General features: G+C 37.2%; 1 protein-coding gene across 2 annotated transcripts in view; it reads left to right on the top strand.

Moving 5' to 3' along the window:
• The first annotated feature begins 211 nt into the window (after positions 1-211).
• Positions 212-24,366, top strand: part of FAM199X (family with sequence similarity 199, X-linked) — a 30,820-nt gene continuing 6,665 nt past the window's right edge. Inside the window, exons 1-5 of one of the 2 annotated variants that reach the window (XM_029930485.1) lie at positions 212-694; positions 8,601-8,820; positions 20,136-20,285; positions 20,668-20,829; positions 23,087-23,353. In XM_029930485.1, coding sequence (XP_029786345.1) covers positions 498-694; positions 8,601-8,820; positions 20,136-20,285; positions 20,668-20,829; positions 23,087-23,353 — 996 coding nt within the window. In that variant the 5' untranslated portion in view covers positions 212-497. The remainder of the gene's footprint in view (positions 695-8,600; positions 8,821-20,135; positions 20,286-20,667; positions 20,830-23,086; positions 23,354-24,366) is intronic. The other variant, XM_029930486.1, reaches the window with a different exon arrangement.

Below are 24,366 nucleotides of genomic sequence, written 5' to 3' on the forward strand. Positions count from 1 at the left end.
TGGTTGGCTTCAAGGTTTTTGCCTTTCCAGCGCCTGGAATCCTTGGTTCAACGCATCAAGGGCGGGGCGGGCGGAGGTTCAGTTCCTCCTCCGCTCCAGCAGGGGGCACAGGGAGCGACTTCCCGCCGCCCTTCTCCTCCAGGCGGACGCCAGACGGACTGCAGCAGTGGTGAGCTGCGAGCGCAGTGGGCGGGGCGGGGCGGGCCGGGCGGCTGTGGCCCTGCTCTGCGTTGCTCTTACTGGGCTGGGCCGGGCAGCGGCGGCGACAGAGACGGCTTGCAGAGAGGCCACTGAGTCGCTGACCAGGTCTCTAGCAACCTCTTCGCGCGGCCAGCATCTCCCGGGCGGCATCTGGCCGTGGGGCTCAGCCTGCTAGTGAGCTGCAGTGGGCACACCCCGGCGCGGGGCGGCGGCGGACAGGTTAGAGTGGGGGAAGGGGCCGGCGCAGGAGCAGCCCGGGGCCAAAGAGGGAGCCTGAAGTCAGGCCGTCTCCAGCCATGTCCGACGAGACGTCGGCCACCACTTCGTACGAGAAGTTTCTAACCCCCGAGGAACCCTTCCCGCTTCTGGGACCTCCTCGCGGGGTGGGCAACTGCCCGAGCGAGGAGCCAGGTTGCCTGGACATCAGCGACTTTGGCTGCCAGCTGTCTTCTTGTCATCGCACCGATCCGCTCCACCGCTTTCACACCAACAGGTACGAACTGCCTCTGAGGGCCGGGACGAATCACACCCCAGCCTCAAGCTGGAGAACGCCTGGTCTCTCCTGAGCCAGGTGTTCCACCTCTGGCCTGCGCTTCCACTCGTCCCCTCCCCCACCTTCCTCGGAGTTCATTCCCCAGCACCTTCCCTCTCCCCCTCCCTGTGTTCACCCCTGCCCTTGGATTTTCCTTTCTGTCGGCATTTTACTCGCTCTCTTTTCCTCAGTATTCTGACCACAGCGACTTCTCCGTTTCCCCTCCCGCCTTATCTGTACCCTGAGAAGTCCAAATCCCCACCCTCGATTTTAAGATGTATCCCTGTTTCCATCCACCTGAAAAACTTTAACCCCTTCCATTTCTCATACACTCTAGATTAGATTTTGGATGACTCGAAATCGATCTATGGATCTTTTGAAAGATGGCACTTTTAAAGCTAGAATCTTCCCCTTCCTGATTTTTAACCTCACAGCCCAGTTTCCACCCCCGCCCTCATTTTTTTTTTTTTTTGATGAAGCTCTAGGAAACCAGGCCGTTCTTTTTTCCTGTCCTTATGAACTCTTCGCTTCACCGCTTTAGGCCCTGCCTAAATGTATAAGCTTAGCTCTGGAATGTTCCTTCATGTAGCATATCCCTTGGTTTGCTCCCCCAGTGGAGGGATGGAGCTAAGCTTAGGATGGGCTTGCTTTTACAAATGTATTCAATGGGTGCGTCTCCTAATGTATTCAGTGGGCGCATCTCCTAACTTATTTTATTGGAAGGAAGATTGTTTTGGAGAATTCCATGACGCAAGCATTTAAGTGTTACACCAAATGTGGGGAATTAAAGATGTACGCAGAGGTCCAACCTTTAATGTGGGTGGATATTTCGGAGATATATACCAAAGCCTGCTGCAGTGAGTGGGAAACAAGGGAGGAGGAAGGAGATGGTTCAGTTATGGAAAATATTGGAGTTGACATAAGGAGTCTAGTTCTGATTTCTGATCCACAAGATGAGCGTACATCCTTCCACATTTTAATGTTTTTTGCATGCCCCACATCTCTTAAATCAGTCTGCAGATTTACTGAGTACAAGGAGTGTATAAAAAATGATTCTTACCTAAAATAAATTTATAGTCTGGAAATGAGGTGTTACATTTAAAGAGTATCATCAGTATAACACATTTGAAAAGGAAGTGGTAGTAAATTTATTACAACTTTTCCAAATCCTCATTGCAAGACTGAGGAAACTGAGGCCCAGGACGAAAGACTGAGTTCAAGGTCATAAAACTGAGTTTGGCAAAGCCAGGATTATTTCTTTGGAGTCACTGATGAAATAGAACAGAACTAATGGCTCAGATGTAGTAAATGGTTGTTGTTTTTTAGACTAACTCACAGAAGCCTATTTAACCCAAGATGTGGCTATAACATAAAGTGTAATGTGTTTATAAAATCAAGTGTTCTTAGGATTGTTTGCATTGGAAAATGATACAAAAGAATACTTTTGCACATATTTGATATTTAATTTCTGCAGCATTGGAGTGAGTCATATAGACAGAAAGTTAAATGTTTGCAGAATTAGCCAGCTCTGATGATGAGGGCAAGAAAGTGGAGAAAGAGGCTGAGGGTAAGCACTGCCAAAACGGGTGGGCAAATGAGGAGTGAAACAAGGAAAATGATACATTTCTTACAGCTTGTTCTGTTCTTTCACCTCCTCCTCATTTTTGTTCTTGTGTTTTTCTATTCCTTTTCTTAGAGAAGGAGGTAAGGTCAAAGTTGTTTTCCAGAATGGGGCAGTTAAGAGAGAGTGGGAGGTTCCTGTTTAGCCCCAGTTTTTAAGTCAGACATTTTTTCCTATTTGATTGCCTACTTTTCACAAATCTCCATCTCCTATCCTACTTTTCAAAAGGCTTGGAATGGCAGTAGAAGTTCTAATGTATTTTGCCTGTACCCTTCCTAACAGAGATTAGGGCAAATAGAATTAGCAGTATTTACATCTGAAGATGTTTCTGCCCTAGGTTACCTTTTAAATCTTTTCTCATTCTGGACTGTTCTGCCTTCCTACCTACCCCTCCTCAAGATGGCATTTGAGAGGACCATATACATCCAGCCCTTTTCAGAGAGAAGCAAACAGTGAAGTCATGTATGTAGGCAAAGTTTAGTTTACAGAATTCTTTTATTTTGGATTTCCATGTGTCCCATTTTTTTTTTTCGTCACATCACCAGTTGAAGCAACAATTCAAAAATCAGATCTGAATAATTGAGTACTGATGTTATGCTTTGGGTTTGGTCATTATAAAACACATTTTATTGAAAATAAAAAGCTTGTCAGTTGGCAGATACTTGATTTACATTTATTTTGCTTCTTCCTTGTTACCTGATGAGAAAACTGGGGATATTGCTTAATATCATTGATAAAGGCTTTCTGATGACAGTTTGTGCCTGCTCATTTACTGGACTCTGGGCTATATTTGCAGTTTTCGTTAACCAAGGGATTTAAGACAATATTATTTATGATACCTTAGTTTGAATGTTTGTAGTGTTCATAATCAGAGTCACCTGCAACTTCGAATGGCATGTCACTACTCTAGGTTCAGTGGAAAATTACATGAACACAGCCACTTTCCTAAGAAATCACACTTTTCAAGGAGTATCTTTTAGGATTTTTATGACCGAGTTGGGTTTGTCTGGAATTTTGCTTAGAATAAAGTAAATTTCAAGAAACTTAATTATTTTTTAATTTGTGTCAATACGGAATATATTTGGTGTATGTACATTTTTCCTTGGTTTTGAGACAGGATTTTTCTAATATAATTATCAGCATTTGTCCATGACAGCCTCCCCCATTATCGAAAAAGGATGTCATTTACCAAACTGAAAAAAACATGATGATATTGGTTAGCCCAGGAATTAGATTGAAGGAGATTAATATGAACTACTAAATGTGTTATTGTCTTCATCTTTTGTACATCAGTACTTTGACATTGCACAGTTGTGAAAAGCGTGTGGAAGGACAGTGCCCCACTTTTGTATACCCTATTGGCAGGATAGGAAGTGAACTATTGAATAAAGCAGTTATTTGGTTATGTGATTAACCAGAAGACCCCCAAGACTACTGTATACCTTTTGTACTCCCCACAGTTTCACTGTCTCAGTATAGAATTGACAGTTGCAAAAGAGCTGTGAGTTGCAGGTGGGAGAACTGCACTCCATGAAGTAACAGATTATAGAAGCAGGAGGAATTTGGTTTGGGGACTTGAGACAAGTTGAGAATGGGGATCATGCTTGGGAGAACCATCCAGGGTAGACATGTGGATTTGGGAGCATTCAGAACAGAAATTCCAGTAGCTTGTTTGGAGTAAAACTGGGTTGCTAAAGGTTGAGAGAAGAAGACACTTTTCAATTAATTTAGCAGGGAAAGGAAGGAGAGGAGATGTAATAATTTGAAAAAAAAAAGTGAAGGTTTCTTCATCGTTGTTGTCGTTTGCCTTATTTAGTTTTTCTTTTCCCAGAATAGAGATTTTAGCTCTTTAGGAGCAGCCCACAGGAAAGGGAGAAATTGAAATTACAATAGAGCGGGGATGACAGGAGACGATGAGCTCTGAAGCCCAAAAGGAATAATTAGCTTTAGAAATGACATGGAATGTTTTTTGTTTGTTTGTTTGTTTGTTTGTTTGTTTGTTTACTTCTGAGGCTCTGGAGAGGGTACCAAGACAGTTGAGATCACTAGGAGGAGAGTTGGGAATTTGGGTGAGTAGAGTAGGAGAGTTGTCTTACTTGGACAATTGCTCTTACTTGGAACCTTAATGGCCTACTGTGCTGCTCCAAACTTGTAGCAGAGGTTGGGGGTAGCTATATCGGGGTTTTGGCAGATAAACTTTGCAGATAAATGTTCTTGGCTTTATGTTTTATAAATTACAATTTGGGCAGCAAGCCTCGTTATTGAATTAAACTCCATTTCATTGGGATTCTTTTCAACATTTTTCTTTTAAGATAGAAAGTCTTCTTTGTGAATAATTTTATGATATAGCTAGGATCTTAGGTAGCTTTCTCTTAGTGGAATAAGATATAGGAGATTTGCAGGTTTGATAGTTCAGTGCTGAGCACATGCACACAGTGGTCATTCATTACATATTTAAAATCACACTTAAATTTTTATTATAAAAGCTCATTTTAGAAAATTGGCATTGGGCACTTGGGTGGCTCAGTCGGTTAAGCGTCCGGCTTTGGCTCAGGTCATGATCTCACGGTTCGTGGGTTTGAGCCCCATGTTGGGCTCTGTGCTGACAGGTCAGAGCCTGGAGCCTGCTTCAGATTCTGTATCTCCCTCTCTCTCTGACCCTGGCCTGCTTGCACTGTCTCTGTCTCTCAAAAATAAAAAATAAAAAACATAAAAACAAGAAAATTGGCATATACAAAGCTATAAAGATCACCTATGATCCCTTTCAGTAAAGAAAACAACTATCAACATTTTGATGTTGTTACTTTTAATATTCTTTTTATGTTCATATATAATTTTTAAAAATAAAGATCAGGTCATATAAAATTTGTGACCAGATTTTTGCACTTACATTGTGAGTGTTTTTCTTTTCAAAAAATAGTCTGAAAATACATATTTATTGATTATAAAACACCATTATTTAGATATGTTATTTAATTATTCCCCATATTTGGGGACCATGTCTTTTTCTTTTTTTGGCTATTATAAATGATATTGTTTGGCCATGTTTGTACATACATTTTTTTCCAAATTTCTATTTGGGGAAGAGATAGATTCCTAGAGGGACAATTACTGAGTCCAAAGGAATTAACTTCTTTGAAGCTCTTGATATATATACAGTGCCAAATTGCTTTTTAGGAAGATTATGCCAGCTTAACACTCCCACCAGCAGTGGATAAAAAAAGTACTACCTAGGGGCGCCAGGGTGGCTCAATTAGTTTAAGCTTTTGACTTCAGCTGGGGTCATGATCTCGCAGTTCCTGAGTTCGAGCCCCATGTTGTGCTGACAGCCTAAGTCAGGCTCTGTGCTGACAGTTCAAAGCCTGGAGACTGCTTCAGATTCTGTGTCTTCCTTTCTCTCTCTGCCCCTCCCTTACTTATGCTCTGTCTTTCTCTGTCTCTCAATAATAAATAAATGTTAAAAAAGTACTACCTAGTTTGTTTTTGTTCACATTGCCTTAAAATAATAATAAAAATAATATTTGGAAGTTAGAAGATAATAGATTTTAAAAAATCTATGGTAATAAAATATTAATATTCTGTTTTGTAAATGATTGGTTTCAAGTATGAACCCAGTTTTGTTGCCACTGTTAATTAAAAAAAAAAGAAAGAAAAAAGAGCAAAGGCTTCTAAGAATACCCAGAATCCTGTTAAATCTGTTAGAAAGTCATGGACCTGGAAAACTGAGAAACATACTGATTTTGCCCTACAGTTAGAGCACGAAACCAAGTAAATTCCTGACTGTCTTGTCAGTGATCCAAACATTAGATTATTAAATCTAGCATAGTTTTTTAAAAAGGAAAGCCATTATTACTTACGGAAGGAAATACATTTCTGTGGAATTTTTGCCAGCTCAAAAGGAACTCTCATTAAAAATAGTTACCTAACAGCCTTTCCTACCATATAACACAGTACATGACACATAGAAGATACTACCTAAATGTTTGTTGAGTGAGAGAATGAATAAAGGTTTTAAAAAGTCACATGCAATTTGAAGACACAAAGAAAGAATAATTTGCCTAGAATAGAGCCTAGGTACTGGTTTACTAGGTCTAGGACAAATCTTGATTGCCATTCCATAGCTTTTATATTGCCTTATTGTACATCCTGAACAATGTGGTTAAATCTGCTGGGTTTGTTGATATTTTGAAAAATGAGGATACTGCCTGCCTAGGAAGCATGTGATGAATCTGTGTAATATTACAGTGTATTCTAAGATTGATAGATGAATTTTAGATTTTTGCCTACTTATAAAAGCTTGATGACATCTGTGTTTATATTTACTTAACTATAATAGTTTAGAGAGTGTGTGTTTGTGTGTGTTTTGATGCTTTAAAATATTCTACCTTTGGCTCAAATGAAGAAGTGCCATAAAATTGTCAGATTGCCACATTTTATAAATCAAGAACTTTGAAATTAAGATTAATCATGCAAAGCAGGGGAGGTAAAAAACGAACACAATTTGAGAAAAAAGTGGATTTAATGAGGAATGAGAAACAACATAATAATAGGTAAGTAACAGTTTTTTTCAGGAGGTCATTATTTCAGTATCTTATTAGTATGGTATATAAATCATTATCTCAATGGTTAATTCCCTAGGCTACCACTGACTCAATGAAGATGACCTCCTCCATAGTATAAAGCTAGTGGAAATTTCCAGAAGAAAACAGATTTGTAGATTTTGAGACCAAAAAAAAGTAATCCTACAACAAATAGCATAGACAAAATGTTAATATTCTTTAATGCATCAAGATCTCATAAAATCAATAAGGAAAACATTAACACATAGAAAAACAGTAGGGCACAATATCCAATAAATATTTTAGAATTTGATCTTGCCAGTAATTAAAGAAATAAAAATTGATATAAAATGTTTTTACTTCAGGATAGCTAAAAATTTTTTAAATTCCACTGCTGTTAAGGTTGTGGTGAAATGAGCACTTTTTGTATACTGCTTTGGGGAGTGTAAATTGGTGCAGCTTTCAGAAAGGTCTTTGCCTAAGTATGATATGACCTTCAGAAGTGTTCATATTCTTTGACTCAGTACTTTATTTTCAAGTAATCTGTCTTGAAAAATTATATATTTTGATAAACAGTTATAACCAAAAAAAGAGTCATAACCCCCCAAATGGGAATAGCCTAAGTATTACTGAAGGGATACAATTAAATAAATTATGATAACTTTTTAATCAAGGGAATATTATATAGGCATTAAATGTTTTCAAGTTACATACATGGGAAAATGTTTAATGTTAAGTGAAGAAAGTGGTATCTAGTATACTCTGTGTGTGTGTATCTGATTCTTTCTCTGGCCCTACCCCGCTTAATGTGCACATGCTTTCACTCTCAAAATAAATAAATTAATTAAAAAATACTAATAGCTATCATGTATTGAGCACTTTTTATGTCTACTAAGTGTTCCATATGCACTTATATAATCTTCCTAAGTGTTCCTTAAAGATGGTAACACAGACTTGAATAGGGTATGTTTTGCTTGAGATCAAATTGTAGTCAAATGATAGAGCCAGAATTTGAATTCAGTCTGACTTCAAAGTGTATTCATAACTACTATGCTGTAAGTTTTGATTATTGATGAAGGTTTTACTGTATTCATAATTTAAATACAATATTTATTTTACATATATATATATTTCTTATATATATATATGTTTTAGAGAAAGTATGCAAGCAGGGGAGAGTGGCAGAGGGAAAGAGAATCTTAAGCAGATTCAAGCTCAGTGTGGAGCCCGAGGTAGGGCTCAATCCCAAGACCCTGGAACCATGACCTGAGCTGAAATCAGAGTGGGACACTTAACTGCCTGAGCTACCCAGGCTCCCCTGGGTTCTTTTAAAATACTTTCTTATAAAATTTTTCAAATATAAAAATTAAAGGGGATAGGGTAATGAACCTCATACTCAGCTTCAACAATTATTCACATATGGCAGGCAATGTGGTTTATACCACTACTCATTCCTCAAACCCTTCTTATTATTTCAAGACAGATCCCAGATATATTTCATTAATAAATGTTTTAGTGTACATCCTTAAAAGAGAAGGACTCTTTTGAATATAATCACAATAGCATTGTCATACCTAAAAATATACTTCCAGTCTTCATAAATGTCATAAATCTGTCCTATTAATATCTTAAAATTATGTGAATTCTATAGTTCCTGTTATAATTTCTTTTGTGTTGGATTTTTAAGGTGGAACTTAACTTCTTGTGGAACAAGTGTTGCCAGCTCAGAATGCAGTGAGGAGCTGTTTTCATCAGTTTCCGTTGGAGATCAAGATGATTGCTATTCCTTGTTAGATGATCAAGACTTCACTTCCTTTGACTTATTCCCTGAGGGGAGTGTCTGCAGTGATGTCTCTTCTTCTATTAGCACATACTGGGATTGGTCAGATAGCGAGTTTGAATGGCAGGTAGGTTTTGTGTTTTCTTATATTACCATTATTACAACATAAATAGGAGAATGAATTTCTATTTTGATATTTTCATCTCTACCTCAAAGTAAGTTTTCTTCAGTGTTTATCCAGTCCTGGAGATTCTCTGACAACATTAAAAATTAGATGGAAAACCTATCCTTTAGTTTTGCTAATTTACCATTTAGGCTTCTGATGCTACAGATATCCTTATTTAGATTTTCATGTAATTTAATAATTGTATAATGTTCCCATTATTATATATCATCAGTACTTTTCTGTGCATGAATTCAAGCAAATGTATTCTTCCTACATTATAGTAATAGCCTTTGTGTCCTTATAGGCACAGTATCTTTGTATCAGAGTTATGTTCTATTTATCTGGGATCTCAAACCATTATTACAAAAACATAATTTTTGGTTCTGTTATAATTTCTCATTTTGTATTTTCATATGTAGAGGTATTTTTTGTTCTACAGTTTTATTTCTTATGGCATATATACCATGTAAAATGCTTTGTGCAAATTGTTTGGAAATTCTGCCTTATAATGAGTGCAGTTTGTTAGAAAATGTAAATCATGTTGCATTTTCCATTTGCAACATCCATTTTCTGATTGTAAAAAAATGATGACATTGAAGCCACTTTCCTTGCATATAGCAAATCTTATATTCAACAGATACTACTGTTTGAAAGCCATCCAAATCTTTGAAGTTGTATTCTAAATGAGGAATCAAATATTATTTTATTTTAAACATTTTCTTATTAAAATATGAAAACAGGCTGGCATGTAAGTCTCCAAGTCCCACTATGCTATGGTTACCACTGTTAAAAGCTTGTGCAGATACAAGTATGTTTGCACAGTGTTAAAAATGCACAAATGGAATCATATGTCAGCCACGGTTTGGCCTTTGCTATTTTTTAACTAACATTTCATTCTTTTCAATAACTATATCCTAATTTATTTAATCTGTTCCCTCATAATGGATATTTAGATTGGTTTCAGTTTTTTCTTGTTATAAAAATGCTACACTGAAAATTAAATTTTTATTTTACTTTTTAAAATTTACTTTTGAGAGAGAACATGAGCATAAGTGGGGGAGGGGCAGAGAGCGAGGGAGACAGAGAATACCAAGCAGGCTCTGTGTTCAGTGCAAAGCCCAACGTGGGGCTCAAACTCACCAACCATGAGACCATGCATGACCCAAGTGAAATTCAGATGCTCAACTGACTGAGCCACTCAGGTGCCCCTGTGGGTTGTCTTTTTACTTGATGCTGTCCTTTGACACACAACATTTTTTAATTTAAAAAAGTTCAGTTTTTTCTTTGAATTCTGCGCTTATGATGTCGTATTTAGAAAATCATTGCTTGATCTAAGGTCATGCAGATTTTCACGTGTTTTCCTTTTTTAGAGTTTTAGCGTTTTCATTTTTACATTTAGGTTTTTGATGTAACATAACCATCTGAATTCATTCTTCTGCATGTAACATTCAGTTGTCCCAGCACCATTTGTTGAAAAGACTACATGCCTTCCTTATTGAATGGTCTTGGTATGCTGGTGGAAATGAATTGGTCATAGATGTGTAGGGTTAGTTCTGGACTGTCAGTTATATTCCATATATATATATATAGGTCTATCCTTATACCAGTTGCAGAGTTTTAATTGCTCTAGCTTTGTAGTGAGGTTTGAAATCAGGAAGTGTGATTTCTCCCACTTTATTCTGCTTTATTAAGCCAGTTTTGGCTATTGAGGATCCCTTCTGAAATTCTATGTGAATTTTAGGATCAAGATGTCCATTTCTACAAAAAGGGCAATTGGAATTTTGATAGGATTGTATTGAATCTGTTGTAGTTTTTAGTGTCTAAGCCTTGTACTTCTTTGGTTCAATTTATTCCTACATATTTTATTCCTTTGATACTGTTGTAAAATGGAATTGTTTTCTTAATTTCATTTTTGTGTTGTTCATTGCTGGTGTCGAGAGATAAAACTGTTGTATATTGATTGTGTATCCTGCCACTTTACTGAACTAGTTAGCTTAAATGATTTTTTTTCTCTATGTGGATTCTTTAGAGGTTTTATGTTTCAGATCTTGTCATCTATAAATAGAAATAGTTTTTCTTCTTCCTTTCCAATCTGGATATCTGGATAGCTTTTTTTTCCCTTGCCTGATTGCTCTGGCTAGATCGCCAGTGCATTGTTGAATAGCAGTGGCAAAACTAGGCATCCTTGTCTTTTCTGATCTTAAGAGAGAAGCTTTCAGTCTTTGACCATTGAGCATAATGGTAGCTATAGGTTTTTCATAAATGCCCTTTATCGTATTGAGGAATTTCTCTTCTATTCCTAGTTTGTTGAGTGTTTTTATCTGAAAGAGTATTTAGATTTTGTCAAAATGCTTTTACTACATTTATCGAGATGATCATGCAGTTTCTTCCCTTCATTCTATTAGTGGGATGTACTAGATTGATATTTGTATGTTGACCCACCTTTGCATTCCTGGATTAAATCCTAATTGGTCATGGTATATATTCCTTTTAATATGCTGCCGGATTTCATTTGTTAGTATTTTGTGTAGGAGTTTTGTGTCTGCACTTATAAGGGGTATGGGTCGGTAGTTTTTTGTGATATTTTCGTGTTGCTTTTGCCTCATGGAATGAGTTAGGAAGTATTCTCTTCTAGATAAAATACTGTAATAAAATTTTCTCATTTAACATATAAACTTTTTCATGATCTTCATAATAATTCTCTTAATGACTTTATAATATTCCTGGTGGTAGATATGCCAGGGCTTATGACACCATTCCCCTATTTAAATCCATTTCAAAATATTTTCTATTTTAGATAAAACAGCAGTGAGCATCTTTGTGTGGGTACCTTTTTATTTTGTGCCTCAGTTTTTAAGTGCACACTTTGTATTTAAAACGAGACTACCACCAGGATTATTTAAAATAAAGTACAGTCAGATGGAGTCCTGATAATTCTGAGAATTATTTTTTCTGATTATTTTATTTGATTTAAAGTTGTTACCATCCATAATGTTGCAACACAGCAGTCGTTTTTTAATTTTAAATGCTGACTTTTTCACTCATTTCATGAGTAGTTAGAGTGGAAAACTATCCCCAACCACTGACTATGAATGTACATGACTGACTATAACATTGGAGCAAAAATAAGGCCTACCTTAGTAATGTGTTTTCCCACTTCTGAAACTGGAATGTAGGTACTCTTGTCACCATGGATATTTGCGATTTAAGTACTATTCTGAAAGGTTTAAAATGCACTCTATGGCTGCCTGGCAGGGCATATAATGCACCTAACTAATAAGACATAGTCAATAAATATCAGTTGAAATCTGTTAAAAAGAAAACTACAGGAACAGTATGGTGCCACTTAGGTCAAGTCTGGCAAACAAAGACTTAATACCTAACCTAACTGCAGTTTCAGCATCCTGGGAAGGTAACCTTTAACTAGTCAACATGGTATGTCTTGGTCAATACTAGGAAATTTACCAATAGAATTCTGCTCTCCTTTGGAGGACAGCAGCCTTGCCAAACAATGCCATTCCTTGTTAATAAATTTTCTTAAGGCCCTCTCTCTGCAGTTAAAAACCTTTGTGTTTGTTTGTTTGCTTAGTTTTTTGGATCATCTCTTTATTTGCTAGATGAGATGCTGCTTGATTCATGCATGGGTTAATAAAGCCAATTAGATCTTCACATCAAAAGAATGCTCTTTGTGGGACCACATAATGATAAGCAGGAAATTATCCAAGAAGACGATTACAAACTATGTGTTAGGATTAATATAGACTAGAAACTGTTGACTATAATTTAAAAATTCCAATTACCTTTGTTGTGATTAAAAACTATATCTGTTTAAGTCTTTCTTTTTAATAAACGTTTGAATTACTACCAAGGTAAATATAAAGGATTCATAGATTCTTTGGGAAGAGAAATATTAACTACTTGATAAGGCAGATTTTAACCTCAGGATGAAATAGCATCAAAACATTTGGCTTTGCTGATAGTTTTCTTTGCTTGCAGTCCTTTTGTTATTAATGATATATTTGACTAGTCTTAGAGCTTGAAAAATTATTGTACTGTTGAGCAGGGAACCATAGAAAACTTAAAGAGTGAGTAATTCAGCTGTCACACTCGAAATCTAAAGGTGCAATTTGAAATTACACGTCAGCTGTTACAGGAATGAGCTTACTCAAAAAATTTTGCTGCATACTGCAGAAAATATGGCAGAGGTTTTATTTAATTCTCTCCACTTTTCACAATTAATGATTATAATATAAATATACTAAATGCTCTTGTCCATGAAAAATAGGGAATAAGAATTATTAAGCATTTTTAGCTTGAAATATATTATCAGTTATAAAATGGAAAACGACTGGTCTAATAAATATACAGGAGTCCATACAATTAATTCTGATGTTCATCTGCAGCTCTAATCCCCTATCTCCAACTGACTACTTGACATTTCCACTTGGATGACCTTATAATTTAATGCATCTATTATCTGATGCTGATTCCTTGATCAGTAATGTAACTTCCAATTACGGTGTTTCTATGGGAAAAAATAGATTCCACTTAATAACATGTCTTAAGGTGTAGTGAAGAAAGACTATTATCATTTTGAAGGACATTTGCACTTGCTTCTTTCGTTATCAGTACAAACTCTCCATATCCCAAGTTGCATTCTACTCTCATTCCAAACTCCTGCAAGGCAGGAAGGATGGGCATAGTTGAAAGCACTGGACTTGTGTCCTACTTTGGATACTGCCACTAGCTGTATGATCCTCCCTAGACATCATTTTTCCTTATTTGAAAAGTGAGAGCGTTGGACTGAAAGATGTGTAACATTACTCCAGGTCTCTTTCTGTAAAAATTGAAGTCTTCAAGTGCATACACTGGATAGGTTGGTTGTATGACAGAAATGTGGCCAGTTTTCTTCTGCTTTTAACAAATGGTCATCTCTTACCTATTCAATTAACAAACTGCCTTGTAGGGGCACCTGGCAAGCTCAGTCAAGAGCATGCGACTCTTATGTCAGGGTAGTGAGTTAGAGCCCCACATTGGATGTAGAGATTATTTAAAAATAAAATCTTTAAAAAAACAGCCTTATAAATTGTTTTGCATTTGAAATTTTCCCTATTTATTCCCATTTTCTTTGCATTTTTGTTAATCTTAATCCAAGTGTTGATCAATTAAGAACTTCCTGTGTAATTCAATTTTTTTCATCACTCTAATTTGTCCCAAACTGCTTTTTAGCTCATCTTCCCTCAAGACCAGTTTCATCAAGTTACTTCTACCTAGAAAATGTTACTGACCTACTTCTCTGTATTATATAACACCTTGTTCATAAATTGAGCTTTCAAATCCCTAGTACTGATTTTCTGTTTTAATTATTTTGGTCTCATTAATCTCATCCTATTTTTTTTAGTTTGTGAATTTACCAAGTTTTTATCCTTACCTGAATGCCTTCTCCTTTTCTGCATTCTGCCATTCTAGACACCTTATGAAACTTCACCCACTTTAGCAACAGGTGACGTTCTCTGATGGGTTCTTGCCCTTTTCTAAGGGTACAAAACTGTGGCATGAGATGGGAAAAGGAAAACACATGTGTGTATGGAGTTTTGCCTATTAACCTCATTTAAATTTCTCAGCAGTCTTTTGAGATGGATGACTTTAATCATAACTCTGGGGCTCAAAGAGCTAACCTCTACAAGATCACATGGCTAGTGAGCAGTGGAGCTAGGATTTGAAGTCTGGCATCTTTTTACTTCTCCCTGAAAAAAAATGGCCAAAGAACCATTAGTTGCCTTTTTTTTACAGCCCCTCTGCAAACACACACATAAACAGAACTAAAGGCACAAATTGAAGTGTTTAACATAGTCTGCTACCTAGCAGAAGTTTGCCAAAGACATAGATGAAAATTTTTCTTATATTTTGAGAGTATACATATTTTGGTAGTTTCTTTACCTAGTTCATCAAAGGAGCTTGAAGTAGGGGAGGCCTTTCATCTGATAAGGACTGTTGCTTTTTGTTTTAGAAACCTCAGGGTCTTTAATGTAGTAGTGTTGTGATTTGAACTCTTTCAAAGGAAAGAACTATTTTCAAAGGAAAAATAGCAAGATATTTTTTAATGTTTATTTAGGGAAAGAGAGCACTTACCAGCAAGGCAGGGACAAAGGGGGGGGGGGAAGAGAGAGAGAGAGAGAGAGAGAGAGAGAGAGAGAGAGAGAATATGAATATGACAGGCTGTGCCAGCACAGAGCGTGATGCGGGACTTGATTTCAACTGTGGGATTCTGACCTTAGCCAAAATCAAGAGTTGGACACTTAACTGATTGAACCACCTAGAAGCCCCAAAACATTTTCTTATTTGACATTAAAGGCTGAAAGATGGCCTTCATGTGTGCATTCAGCAGTCATTCTTTCATGACGCTGACTAGATAACATTGGGGCTAAAGAATGAACAAGTCAAGCAGTGTTGATTAATGAGGTTTTTAAATGTTTATTTTTGAGAGAGAGAGAGAGAGAGAATGTGTGTGTGTGTGTGTGTGTGCGCGCGCGCACACGCGCGTGCGTGCACATGCCTGAAGGTAGGAACGATGAAGAGAGAGGGAGACAGACAGTCCAAAGCAGGCTCTGTGATGTCAGTGCAGAGCCTGATACGAGGTTTGAACACACGAACTGTGAGATCATGACCTGAACCAAAGTCAGACGCTTAATGGACTAAGCCACCCAGGCACCCCAGTTAAGGAGTTTTTAATGGAAGTCATACAAATTGTTGGTCGTCATTTATGCACTTGGATTCATCAGTGACTATTAAAGTGAAAATGTGGTTTTTAACAGTAGTAGCTAACTTAGATAATTTCATTCTAGGCATTATGTTTGCTTTGCATAGTGATCAACCTCATTTTTATGTCTTCATTAGGTTTTTCTATACAACTGACTCTCCATGCCTACCTTCTTGTAGCTCTCTAAGCTTTCGTTCTGCAGCTTTAACTCACTGCTAGATATTACCATTGATTATTTATCATTTCAAGTCTAGCATTTGTCATTTGATACTTTGTATAATTGTATGTTTGTGTTATTATATTCTCTTCCCCAGTTGAGAATAAAGTTTTTTGTAAGGACCATGAAAAAAAAACCCCTTTGAATCCTTTGTACTTATCAGAGTGCTATGGGTGTAGTAGGAGGCCAGATGTGTGTGATTGCAATAATCTTCATGGATAAACTAGCTTTTCTTTTTTGGTAACTTCAAAAGCCTAGGAATCATCTAGAGTTCAGATATCATTGCAAAGCACAACAACCAAAAGGTGTTATTTTGTACCTTGTAAAAATGAAAGCACTGTCTTTGAAAGCTGTGTATTCCTCGTAGAAGAAATTATCTTTTTGATGAATGATTTAAACTTACTTATTTGAGAGAGAGAGAGAACACGTGAGCATGAGCTTGGGAAAAGGGCGGGAGGGGGAGAGAGAGAGACAGGATTTTAAGCTGGCTACATGCTCAGCATGGTGCCCAATGTGGGGGCTTGATCCCACAATCCTGATATCATGACCTGAGCGAAAATCAAAGAAATGCTCAACCAACTGAGCCACCCAGGTGCCCCTTTATTTATTTTAAAAAAAGATTATTTAGGTAATCTCTACACCCTACATGGGGCTTGAACTCATGACCCCGAGATCAAGAGTTGTCTGCTCCTCCAACTGAGCCACCCAGGTGCCCCTAAACACATGTATTTAAAATTAAATCCATTTTGACTTTTGGAGGTGATAGATCTATTATCTTGATTGTAGTGATAGCTTCATGGGTGTATGCATATGTCCAAAGTCCTCAAATTGTCTGTATTAGTTCTGTATAATTCTTTGTATCACTTATAATTCAATAAAGATGTTAAAAAATTAAATCTATTCTAACTGGCTTTTAACAGACAGTATAAAATTATAGCACATAATTTTGGTGTTCATCTCTCTTCAAACTGATTTTCTCTATATTAGGCTTTCTTGCTTTTCTCCTTTGTCTACACATTGTTTCAGCATTTTTTCTAATTTGTCTTTTATAATACTTCTGACCTTTACGGTGTTTTGCTCCATAATAACAGCATATTTTAAGTACTTCTGATTGCCTCGAGGTTGTTAATACTGACTTAAGCACAAGGACCATGGCTTATTTGTCTTCATATTGGCAGTATGTCTAGCATAGTGTTGGGCAAAGAGCCAGGTAATAGCCAATAACTCAAGTCTCCTGAGATGGAGACCAGTGTTACTTACTCATCATGCTTTGTGTGCCCTAGCCTATATTCACATTGTGAATTAAAAACCCCAATGATGGAGGCTAAAGTCAGGGATTGTGATGCCTCCCGTTTTGGTTTTCTTCCTCAATATCACTTTGACTATTTGGGTTTTTTTGTGGTTCCATACGAATTTTAGGATAGTTTGTTCTAGCTTTGAGAAGAATGCTGGTGCAATTTTGATTGTCATCGCATTGAATGTATAGACTGCTTTGGGTAGTAATGACATTTTCACAGTATTCTGGCTCATCCATGAGCATGGAATCTTTTTCCATTTCTTTGTGTCTTCTTCAGTTTCTTTCGTAAGTTTTCTATAGTTTTTATCATACAGGTCTTTTACATCTTTGGATAGGTTTATTCTTTGGTATATTATGGTTTTCTGTGCAGTTGTGAATGGAATCAGTTTCTTGATTTCTCTTTCTGTTGCTTCATTATTGGTGTATAAAAATGCAACCGATTTTTTTACATTGATTTTGTACCCTGTGACTTTGCTGAATTCATGGATCAGTTCTTTTTTTTAAATTTTTTTCTGTTTTTTATTTATTTTTGGGAGATAGAGAGAGACAGCATGAGCAGGGGAGGGTCAGAGAAAGAGGGAGACACAGAATCTGAAATAGGCTCCAGGCTCTGAGCTAGCTGTCAGCACAGAACCCGACGTGGGGCTCAAACCCACGAACCATGAGATCATGACCTGAGTTGAAGGCAGACCTTTAACCAACTGAGCCACCCAGGCGTCCCCATGGATCAGTTCTGAAAGGCTTCTGGTGGAGTCGATTGGGTTTTCCATGTAGAGTATTACATCATCTGCAGAAAGTGAAAGTTTGATTTCTTTTTTGCTGATTCTGATGCCTTTTATTTCCTTTTGTTGTCTGATGGCTGATGCTAGGACTTCCAGCACTATGTTGAATAACAGTGGTGAGAGTGGACATCCTTGTCATGTTCCTGATCTCAGGGGGAAAGCCCTCAGTTATTCCCCATAGAGGATGATATTAGATGTGGGCTTCTTATAAATTGCTTTTATAATGTTTAAATAAGTTCCTTCTATCCTGACTTTCTTGAGGGTTTTTATTAAGGGATGCTGTTTTTTGTCAAATGCTTTTTCTGCATCTGTTGACAGCATCATATGGTTTTTATCTTTTCTTTTGTTAATGTGATATATCACATTGATGGATTTGTGAATATTGAACCAGCCCTGTAACCCAGGAATGAATCCCACTTGATCATGATGGATAATTCTTTTTATATGTTGTTGAATTCGGTTTGCTAGTATCTTGTTGAGTACTTTTACATCTGTATTCGTTAAGGATACTAGCCTGTAGTTCTCTTTTTTTGCTGGGTCTCTGTCTGGTTTGGGAATCAAAGTGGTGCTGGCCTCATAGAACGAGTTCGAAAGTTTTTCAAGACAGTATGGTATTGGCACAAAAACAGACACATAGACCAATGGAATGAAATAGAGAACCCAGAACTGAACCCACAAATGTATGGCCAATTAATCTTTGACAAAGCAAGAAAGAGTATCCAATGGAAAAAAGACAGCCTCTTTAACAGGTGGTGCTGGGAGAATTGGACAGCGACATGCAGAAGAATGAAACTAGACCACTTTCTTATACCATACACAAAAATAAACTCAAAATGGCTGAAGGACCTGAATGTGAGACAGGAAACCATCAAAACCCTAGAGAAGAAAGCAGGAAGCAGCCTCCTTGACCTCAATCGCAGCAATTTCCTACTAGACACCTCCCCAAAGGCAAGGGAATCAAGAGCAAAAATGAACTATTGGGACCTCATCAACATAAAAAGCTTCTGCAATGCAAAGGAAATTGTCAAAAAAACTAATAAGCAACCGATGGAATGGGAAAAGATAGTTGCAAATGGCATATCAGATAAAGGGTAAGTATCCAAAATCTACAAGGAACTCATCAAACTCCACACCCGAGAAATGAGCAATCCAGTGAAGAAATGGGCAGAAGCCATGGATAGACACTTCTCCAAAGAGGACATCCAGATGGTCAACAGGCACATGAAATGATGCTCAGTGTCACTCATCATCAGGGAAATACAAATCAAAACCACACTGAGATACCACCTCACCAGTCAGAATGGCTAAAATGAACAAATCAAGAGAGTGTAGATGGCGAGGGTGTGGAGAGACGGGCACCCTCCTACACTGTTGGTGGGAATGTAAACTGGTACAGCTGCTCTGGGAAACAGTGTGGAAGTTCCTCAAAAAACTATTGATAGAACACCTTTATGATCCAGCAATAGCACTGCTGGGGATCTACTCAAGTGATACAGAAGTGCTGATGCATAGGGGCACATGTACCCCAATGTTCATAGCAGCACTTTCTACAATAGCCAAATCATGGAAAGAGCCTAAATATCCATCAACCGATGAATGGATCAAGAAGATGTGGTATATCTACACAATGGAGTAATACATGGCAATGAGAAAGAATGAAATCTGTATATTTGTAGCAAGGTGGATGGAACTTAAGAGTGTCATGCTAAGCAAAATAAGTCAGACAGAGAAGGACAGATACCATATGTTTGCACTCATAGGTCTATCATGAGAAACCTAATGGGACCATAGGAAGGGGAAGGGGGGGAAAGAAAGTTAGGGAGAGGGAGGGAGGCAAATCATGAGAGATTCTTGAATAATGAAAATGAACTGAGGGCTGAAGAGGGAGGAGGAAAGGAGATGGGGGGTGATGGTCATGGAGTGGGGCACTTTTGGGGAAGAGCACAATCACCCAATGGTGATTGACTCTTAAATTAACATTTTATTAACAAGTCTTGATTATGATTTTAAACTTTTGGAAAATATCTTTCATTGAATAAGTTACTGTCTGAAGAGTATGTTGATGTTGCTGCTTTGTGTAATACAGGAGTGGATCAGAAATAATGTCTTCTTCTGTATTTGTCATTAAAAAGTAATTTTTAATCAATATGAAATAAGTTGTATTTAAAATGTATTTTTGAAAAAATTTGCTTTTCCTATCCCCTTCTTATTTTTATAAAGTTACCAGGCAGTGACATTGCCAGTGGGAGTGATGTACTTTCTGATGTCATACCCAGTATTCCAAGTTCACCTTGCTTGCTTCCGAAAAAGAAAAACAAGCACCGGAATTTAGATGAACTTCCTTGGAGTGCAATGACAAATGATGAGCAGGTAGGGATCTTGACATTTTTTTAAAGTAGGCTTCATACCCAGCACAGAGCCCAATGTGAAACTTGAACTCAGTGACCCCAGGATCAAGACCTGAGCTGAGATCAAGAGTCAGATGTTTGACTGCACCACCCAGGCACCCCAGGATCTTCACATTCTTAATTGAAAACATATATGTAGAGAATATGTGAAGCTCAGTGTATTGCCTATTTAGAGCTACTGGGTAAATGTGGATTGCTTAGGAAATCTGAATTTGAGTTTTAACTGTTTTGCAGGGAACAAATATAATATTAAGTGCTTTTGATATTTGAAACACATTATAAATGACACACTAAAATATGGGGTTTGGCATTGATCTTGTTTATTATATTTTTTCATCACATAGGTGGAATACATTGAGTATCTGAGTCGTAAAGTCAGTACGGAGATGGGTCTTCGGGAGCAACTTGATATTATTAAAATAATTGATCCTTCTGCTCAAATCTCCCCTACAGACAGTGAGTTTATTATCGAACTTAACTGTCTCACAGATGAAAAACTGAAGCAGGTATGTACAGAAAATACAGATTGTACAAGTATTAACAAAACCATTATTTTATAACATGTAGACTGAAATAATCATGTTGAAATACACAAATAATTAAGGTCCAAATCACTGCTGTGAAATGTGACATTAGAAAAAATGATGACACTATTTGAGAGCACATGGTTGTAAGGCTTTAGGTACACCTCACCTGGAAGTACCTTTCTGGGTTCATGTGCATCTAGAAACTGCCGTTTAGATGTGTAGGCTTTGAAACTTAATTTCATCACTTAAGGGGTGGTTATGCTATTTACTTACTCTAACTCACCTTAAAAAAGAACAATTGACAGAATCAGAATATTGATTATTGAGCGATGTCTATATTTGAGTTAACATCTGATTTGAATAGGCCTGTGGAGTAAGTGAGCCTAGCTAGGGTAAAATGTAAATTTCCTTCTGCTATTCTGAAATACGCATTTCTAGCATCTTCTAAATATAGTCTTTACTGCTCTATTTTTCTCTGGTACATAGCTGAATGAATACTTATGTTCTACTTTCATTTTTTAAAGAAATTTTTTTCATTTGTTATCACTTAATAAAATTTTTAAATTTCAGTTCTCTCAACAGACATATTATAATTTTCTATATTCCAGCTCATTTTTTCATTAGTGTTGAAATTGATGCCTTGCATTTGAAGACAGGTACAATGGAAGCTAAGATTTAGGAAACACCCTAATCTTCAATATAATCAGCAACTTAAATCATGTTAAATGGAGACTTTTAAGCATGCCTAATCTGATCTATTTTGTTGTTAATTTATCTGAGTGTTATTTTCTTATAATCCTAAATTCTGGAGGCTAGTAGCTTTCCATTGATTGATTATATTTTATATTTTTAAAATATAGCTCCATAATCAGTATTTTAGAACTTTGAACATTGTCAGTTTTTCTGGTACTTGTTTCTACATTGAGATTTTCTTTTATCCTTATATTCTACTTATGTATATTTATAGCACTTTATTTGATTTATTTATCTAACAATATCAAGTGTTTATTATGCATTAAGTTTTAGTATAAAGAGTACTTTAACAAATGATCCTTGTCTTTATAGAGCCTACAACTTAATAAAGAGCTTGGATTACAATCTAAGTTCATAAATCAGTATTCAATAAATGTCAATTTTATTTCTTCATATTTACTATCTTCCGCTTTCTCACTGTTAAGTATTGAGTTCCAAGTTCTTTTTTGTGGTATACTCATCAAAAGCAAGAAATTAACATAGATATAGTATTATTAAATATCTACAGACTGTATTTAGGTTACACCAGTTTTTCTACTAATGTCTTGTTTTATCCCAGGATCCAATCTAATCGTTTTTAAAAGTTTTTATTTAAACTCCAATTAATGTACAGTGACATATTAATTTCAGGTGTACAATTTAGTGATTCAGCACTTACATACAACACCCAGTGCTGCTCACAACAAGCGCACTCCTTAATCCCCATCACCTATTGAACCCATCCCCCCACACCTTCCCCTCTAGTAGCCATCAAGTGTGCCGTCTATGGTTGAGACTGTTTTTTGGTTTGCTTCTTTTTTTCCCTTAGCCTGTTTCTTTTGTTTCTTAAACCCCACATATGAGTGAAATCATATGGTATTTGTATTTCTCTGACTGACTTATTTTGCTTAGCATAATACTCTCTAGCTCCATCCATGTTGTTGCAAATTGCAAGATTTCATATTTTTAATGGTTCAGTAATATTCCTGTGTATGTGTGTTTGTGTACACTGTATCATCTTTATCCATTCATTAGTTGATAGACATTAACACTATTTCCATAATTTGGCTGTTGTAGACAAAGCTGCAGTAAACATTGGGGTGCATGTATCCCTTTGAATTAGTAGTTTTGTATTCATTGAGTAAGTACCCAGTACTGCAATTGCTGGATCATACGGCAGGTCTATTATTAATTTGGGGGGGCAGCCCTCCATACTATTTTCCACAGTGACTGCACCAGTTTGTATTCCAATCAACAGTACAGGAGAGTTCCCCTTTCTCTGCATTCTCGTCAACACTTGCTGTTTCTTGTGTTGTTCATTTTAACCATTTTGACAGGAGTGAGGTGACATCTCCTTGTGGTTATGATTGCATTTCCCTGATGAGGAGTACATCTGTAGCACTTTGAATAATCTTTTACATTATGTATAATATTCTTCTTTTCTCCAGTATTTTGAGGGAGAATGTCGAGGAGCACTAACTAGGTTTTGTCTTTGTGTTCCAAGGTCAGAAGCTATATCAAGGAGCATAGCCCTCGCCAGCGGCCTGCAAGAGAGGCCTGGAAGAGAAGCAACTTTAGTTGTGCGAGCACCAGTGGAGTGAGCGGTGCCAGTGCCAGCGCCAGCAGCAGCAGTGCCAGCATGGTCAGTTCTGCAAGCAGCAGTGGGTCCAGTGTTGGAAACTCTGCTTCAAACTCCAGTGCCAACATGAGTCGAGCACACAGTGACAGCAACTTGTCTGCAAGTGCAGCAGAGCGGATTCGGGATTCAAAAGTAAAACGTCTAATCAATACAAAACTTTACCTTTCAATATTAACCTTAGTACCTCCTTCATATAAATTTTTTGAAGAGTTAAAACTATCTTGCTCTCTAGATGCCAGTGAGTTTTGGCTTTAATTGAACAAGCAGGCTTCTCTGCTGTTAAGTGAAGCCCTTTAGGCTGAATGCTTTGAAATACTGTTTTGACTCAGCCACATCAAATTCAATTTTATCTGATTTTTCTGTCTATTTTAAGTAAGATAAATTGATGGAAATAGTGATTCTCAAGATTGTAATACTGACTGCAACTCACTACTGAGCCGATCTTACTATGTTGCTGGTGTTGCTGTCTATTAGCTCCTAAGAATGTTCTGCATGGTGTGTGTGTGTGTGTGTGCGCGCGCGCGTGTGTGTGACATGTTTTTCTATCATTGAATGTTTGTTCTTAGGTCTTTAAAAAATGTAATAACACCTCTAACTTCTACCTATTCACAGTTGAGAGATTCTTGGTAATATTACTGGGCACATAAAAAATAGGGAAGTATATGGTGGTGATGGAGGAGGGCACTTGTGGGGAAGAGCACTGGGTGTTGTATGGAAACCAATCTGACAATAAACTATTAAAAAATAGGGAAGTATAAGTGCATATAGAATGATTTTGTGGTGCTTAAGGGAGTTCAGTTCCTTGCAGTGAGGACAGTTTGGAGCCAACATAAGGATGATAAAAGTATCTCTGTAACTCTTTGGGAACGCAGTGGTGACTAGAAGATACACAGGGATTCCTTCCCTGGCTCTTACCAAAGTAGCAGAAACATAGCCAACTTTGTTAGTTGCCAGGGGATTCCTCTGGACATGTGGTCATTCCTTTTTTGCATCACTTCCCCAGTGACAAGGAATAGAGTACCCATTTGGTTTCTAATGGGCTTTTAAGATGGTATTTGCCTAATACGGAAAAGACATGATTCTTTCCTAGCTGTTGGAAAATTGGTAGTGCTTTCAGATGAAAGACACCTTAAAAGCATAAGCAT

This window comes from Suricata suricatta, chromosome X, assembly GCF_006229205.1.
Source record: "Suricata suricatta isolate VVHF042 chromosome X, meerkat_22Aug2017_6uvM2_HiC, whole genome shotgun sequence".
NCBI classification, from domain to species: Eukaryota; Metazoa; Chordata; class Mammalia; order Carnivora; family Herpestidae; genus Suricata; species Suricata suricatta.